At 47.5% G+C, this 6,000-nt stretch overlaps 1 protein-coding gene across 2 annotated transcripts in view; it reads right to left on the reverse strand.

The window, feature by feature from the left end:
- TNFRSF11A (TNF receptor superfamily member 11a) overlaps window positions 1–5,708 on the reverse strand; it is a 28,401-nt gene extending 22,693 nt beyond the window's left edge. The window contains exons 1-2 of one of the 2 annotated variants that reach the window (XM_071553515.1): window positions 5,673–5,708; window positions 5,310–5,519 (exon numbers count right to left, since the gene is read on the reverse strand). In XM_071553515.1, the coding sequence (XP_071409616.1) occupies window positions 5,310–5,369 (60 nt within the window). In that variant the 5' untranslated portion in view covers window positions 5,370–5,519; window positions 5,673–5,708. Of the gene's footprint in view, window positions 1–5,309; window positions 5,612–5,672 lie in introns of those variants that run through there. The other variant, XM_071553516.1, reaches the window with a different exon arrangement.
- Between the last annotated feature and the right edge of the window lie 292 nt (window positions 5,709–6,000).

Genomic DNA, 6,000 nt, shown 5'->3' on the forward strand with positions numbered 1-6,000 from the left:
GTGGTGAGGGTGAATGACCTCATTTTTTTCCCCTCCTGGACTAATTGGCTCTTGCAGGGTGGTTTAAACTGGAAAGCTTGGCTCTTTTACCTAACCATAGCCTTTCCTGTTCGATTTTATCTGGATTTAAGAGGGGGGCAGCCAGAGGGTTATGCAGAGCTGAGAGGCACCTCCAGGTCTCAGCTCTCTGCCTGCCCACTGGGTTGCTATCGTCTGCCACAGCCCGTGCTCCAGCCTCTCCTTCAAGGACATTGAGGGGAGGCACCATGAACACATTTGGGCAAGTGGTGTGGGGAATGTGCCTCTGCTATGGGGATGCTGGTGGGGTCATGGGCAGAAATGGACCCAGAGAACAAGGGTGAGGGTTGGATGCTGCAGCCACGCAATGGCATCCAGCCAGGGCAAAGCATCCACTCCCTTCCCAGGCCTGCGCAGGCAGACCTCCCTGTGACTTTGGTGTGAAAAGGATGGGGTGTTATCCTGTGGTGATTAATGACTCTTTGGCTTCATTTGCAGCCATGACATCCCCAGCGCTGCACAACCACCAAAGCCAAGCCTTTGGCCCTGAGAACTCACACCCTGAAAAAGCAAACAGAAACAGGAACCATGGGAAGCACTGTGCAGAGCAGCTTAGGTGGCTGCACAGGTATGGGACAAAAACCAGGATGTCCTGGAGTGCCAAAGTGATGTCAGCAACATCACTCCTCTTGTGCAGTGCTGAACCCTCCACAGGGCACCCCATTGCAAATGTGATAGCACACTGTGGTGATACACAGACAATACAAAAATCAGGAAACCTGCATTTCCCCAGTGCCAAAGCATCACACCAAATCTCACTCCTATAAGGCAGAGACAGCAGCAGGCTGCCCCGTGCACCAGTGCAGCCTACAGAGCCATATTCCCACCTGCAAACCACCTTGCAACTTCCAGCCATGGCTGCTTGCGGAGTTTTTCTTTTACTACATGAACTTTGGACCATTTTCAAAGGGTAAATCATAAAAAGTGGCAAGTTCCTGCAGGCTGGCTATTGTGTTGTACAGAGCAAGGCCTACCCAAGTCCAGAGTGCAATCTGGTTACACATCACTTAATTTTTATATTGCATTTATAACACACAAATATTTGCCTTTGCGCTTTGCATTGGCAATAATGAGCCATTGTCAGAGCAGCTGGTTCTCTGTGCAAGTAATGCCAACCAAGGCATCCTTAAACCAGGGGGTGGGTGGCTGCAGCGGAAGCCAGTGCCACCTGGCAAGCTGAGTTTCCATGGAAAGGAAGGAAACAATCTGTACAAGTCGCATGGCTACAGTGGAGGTCATGATAAACCAGCCATTGCTGTTTTTCTCTTCTCCCCACTGCTCTCCTCTAGCAAGCTCAACCAGCACCCAGAGAAACCATCTCCTCCAAGTGTCCAGCAGCCTTCACACTGCTGAACAGCCCCTGGCACCATGGGCCACAGGATTAAAGGAGGTCTGGATTCTGTGGTCACAGCATGTGGTGTCAGGAACCCTCCTGGCTCTGGTCACCACAGACTTCCTGGAGACCTGGGCATACAAGAGACGAAGTGGGCAGGGAGAAGCAGTAGGACAGCCTTGCAGCAAAGGTTACCTTTTCAGTGCATCTATGCATGTACCTAGTATAGGAGGGTCTTTCACCACTCTAACTCCAATAGACAGATGATAAACACAGTAAAGTGATTCAGATATGACTCATCCAAATAGTGTTAAGGTATAAATGCCAGAGGGCACCACTTCGAGGCTTCCATGATTTTCTACACTGTGGTTATGCACGCATCCCTTTTACCATACTGGCTCTTGCACAGCTGTCGAATTACATCCCACCTTTTTAAGCTTGAGAGCAATAGACAGTAACAGGGAATAGAAACAGATCCTTAGGGCCGCAGTTAATGTCTCTGCTTGACCTGCTTTTTTTTTCTTCTTCTTGCACAGTATTAAGAAAGCCCTGTGCCCTAAATGACATCAGTCAGTACCCTCAAGATGTCTGATAAGCTTTGAATTCTACTGAATTGTGAAATGAGGTAAAGATTTGTTTCAATCCTGTTGGTGGGAAAGAAGAAATTACATCGGGCAGATGACGCTTAACATGAAAATAGAAGCAGGAGAGGTTTCTTGTATTATGGACTGAAGCAGTTTTATATTCCTTTCATGTGAGATGCTGTAAGATTTTTCACATGTTCTGGGAAAAAACTACAAAGCAATTGAAAACTTGTCAGTGCCTCTCACAGGAACCATTCCTGCAAGGGAATTTTGAGAAGTGAACTAACTGAAGTATGGTAGCTTTGAAGCCCACACTGTAAGCAACAGAACAAATCCAGGAGTTTAGATTAGATATTGCAGAGGTTTAGCTCTACTGAATGGTTCCTTTGGCCCTGATCATAGCATGAATAATGGACACAACACAGTATAGTCACTGTTACACTCTTTTTTCCCTCTCATTATACAAAACTGCATTTTAGGAAATTAAAAGAAAAATATATATTTGGGCCAAAATTTTTCTGTATTACAAAGAATACCAGATGCTTGCAATGAATACACATTCCCTATAAAGTAAATACTACAGAGCAGTGGAAGAACCCATCTCATTGCCAAAAAAGGGGAGGAGAATCTTCAGTCAACTGCTCAAAGTCACAGACTCTGACTCCGATCTGATAGTTACCTGGATGGTCTTCACTGGTGTTAAGCAAGGAAAGGGGTGTGACTATTCTGTACAAAAAAACTGAGCAGATCATGCCCTAGAAAGAAAACACGTCCAACAGGAGCCCAAAACAAATTACCTGGAAAGATTATCTGGTGGCTGAAGCACAAGATAAGCAGAAGGGTGGAGCGCTGCTCCCAGAGTTCTGCTCCACGCTCACTGTGTGACCTACAGCAAGTCATGAATTCTCTGTTTTCGTTTCCTCTTTGGTGAAAATTATGACGATGATCATGTCTATTCCCTGCAGAATTATGACTGAGTACTCATTAACTCACATTTCCAAGTGTTTCTCACTCTTTGCAGGGAATACATTGCAACTATCACTGTCCTAGCACAATCCCACTATATTATTGAGTCTAAACTATATATGTGAATAAGAAAAACCTCAGCCCTACGACGTGTATTCTCACAATTCGTTCCATCAGAAAATTGCACTCCTCTAAGAAATCACTGTTCAAATCAGTCAAACAAAGGAGAACCTGAAAGGCTGGCTGGGAGCAGCACCTCTTCAGGCTTGCCTTGCTTTCACATTCTTGACTTGTAGGTTCTGCTCACTAGTGCAGGCAGGATATTAACATGTTCTTTGGCATATTCTGGCTTATCCTTATACTACAGCTTTCCTGGAGCCTCCTACAATCTTGTACTGCTGCTTGTTCAAAGCAATGGCTATGGAAAGTTGCACCCTGTACCACCACTTAGAATTAAACACGTGTTGGATACAGTGGAAAGACTTTACACATCAGCCTCAAATAAATACAAGTTCCTGGTTTTATGTCCTGTGAATGGCTATGAATCAAGAGGTGAGAAATAATGAGGAGCTCCTCCTGGTTTCTACATGTTGGGAGCTACAGCATGGAAATCCAAATTTCCAAGGTTTAGTCAAGAGCTTAGCAGGTTCCAGGCAATGAGCAGATTCCAAAGGGAACAACTGCACTAAACCCAAATGGCTCCAGAGGAAGCAAGCATGTAATGGTTAGTGACCTGAAGCAAAGGTGCAAAGAACACTGAGGTCTGCTCCTCATGCTGCACTGACTGCAGTCCTGAACACCAGGGCAGGAAAAAAGATAGACACAGGATACCAAGGAACAGGACACCTGAAAGCTATGACGTAAAAATCACTTTTGAAATTTGCAGGCTCATTCATATACATATGGAGAACACCTGGAAAACAGCAATTTAAGAGAAGCATAAGAACAAGGATAGAAAAAATGAAATATTTGTTTTAGAGGAGAAAAAAAGGCCTGTGTGGTTTTAGGCAACATATTTAGGACTAAGGATCCAGTGGAAAGGCTCACAGGACTATGCGGTCAGACATTAAATTGTAAGCTGTAGACAGCAGAGGATTTTTTGTTTTGGTTTGGGTTTTTAATCTTTTTCTTGAAGTTGCACCTTGCTCTCAGGGAACCCAGCCATGGCTCAGTTACAGCACTATGTTGAGGGAAGCACTTAAAATTACATAACAAGAATAATGAGACACAGAGAAATACTAGAAGTTCAGATGAAAGAAATACAAACGGTAGTGAGGCTGCCAAACACTGATTAATGGAGGAAATAAAGTATGGACAGCATGTGATTTGTAAACAGCCTGCCAGTCTAGAAGGATCTAAATAACCTAAAGAGAGAGGAATCATTTTTAAGCTGCATAATCCGAAAAAGCAAAGTAAGATTCTGCAAATTTAAATCTCTGGAGGAAACCCGATGTATACTGGTTACAAGGCCCAGCTAGAGCTGGCCGTAGAAAATGGCCTTCCCGAAAACAGGGGAAGACCAGCAACGATCCCAGCTGCACGAAGCTGCAACAACAACATGCTGTGTTTCCAAACAACGGCAGAGCCAAACCTCGCTCAGATTTCTCCCCTTCAGAGGAAAAGGCCTGCCCTTTCGGGGCAGCTGACCTGAGATTGGGGTTTGGGTCCTGGCTCTATCATGACCAGTACCTGAACTTCCAAGCGAGTTAACGCAGCCGGTCTGAGCCTCAGTCTCGCTCTCACCCGTGGAGCCGAGGTCACAACGCCATCCCATCTCCCGGGGCCGCTCGCGGGTTGCCAGTTTTCGGGATGGCGGGATGGTGAGAGCACCAGGGGCACTGACCCCAGAGGGGGCGGCTGAAAAGCTCTATCTGCGCTGGGAAGACCGTACGCGCTCGTCCCACGTAGGTGGGACAAGCATGCTCACGCTCTCTCGAATAAATCTGTTTGGTAAGGTGGAGTCTGCCTTATTTTTACTCTACATGCAAATTATATCCCTCAACAACCTCATTGCAAATATTTTCTGGTTTCTCACACCCTGTCCTGGGCAGAAGCAGGCTGTTTTCCCTGTAGATCCTCTGGCTTCCTTTGGAATTTTGGGGTTTGGACTACTTTGACTTTAAAGAAGCGAGAGAAGCTTGTGAGACGGAGTGAGTTGCTGGGATAAAAACAAAACCAACCCCCAAACAACTACAGGGGAAAAGAGGCAGGCGAAGCTGTTCTGCTAAACCGCTCTACCAGTACCGGAGGCGCAGGACGCCGTCTCCTCCGAGCAAGGGGAGAAGCAAAAACCCTCTCCGGGTGAGATGCGACACCCACCTTCCCCCTCCGCCGGCTCGCAGCCTTACCTGTTTGCCAGCGGCAGCGAGGCTAAGGAGAAAGAGCCAGCAGCCTGATGGGACGGGCATGTCTGGGTGTCCGTCTCTGCCTCCTCCTGTGGCTCCTTTTCCTGCCACCGAAGAGAAACTAGATCCTTCCAGCCAAGCCCCCGCGCCCCGGCAGCAGAGCGAGGCACATTTGAGCTAACTACTTCTCTTTCTTCCTTTCCTTCCTCTCAGCTACACGAGGGGACAAGAGAGAAGAAAAAAAAAAAAGGGCGCTTGGCTGTAGTTCCCACAGCATTTCCTCAGACTTGACATGCAGTTTTTCCCACCCGTCTTTTTGTCCCTCCCTTTCCTTTCTCCACCCCTTTTTACAAGAAGTATAGTCACCATATCCACGTCCCTCCTCCTGCTGATGCCGACTGCTTTCCCGGTCTGTCCTTCTCAGCAGAGCCATCCATCCACCTGCCCCCGCCCCCTGCTCTGCGTCCTCCCGGTCCAGCCCTATTGTTACCCAGCACCTTCCCTCGCTGTGCATCTACCCTGGCATTGCTGCCTTCTCCGCATCACCCCTGGATATTGCCTGGCATGTCAGAGGGCATCCTGGGCCTCTGGAAGCCTGCCTCCTGCCTGCCTGACCGCCCTGACACAACCACCCTCCTGCTGGCACCTGCGCCCAGCACTGAGGAAAACCTGTCCCATTCCATATCCCATCTCT

Source organism: Pithys albifrons, chromosome 4 (genome assembly GCF_047495875.1).
Source record: "Pithys albifrons albifrons isolate INPA30051 chromosome 4, PitAlb_v1, whole genome shotgun sequence".
Taxonomy (NCBI): domain Eukaryota; kingdom Metazoa; phylum Chordata; class Aves; order Passeriformes; family Thamnophilidae; genus Pithys; species Pithys albifrons.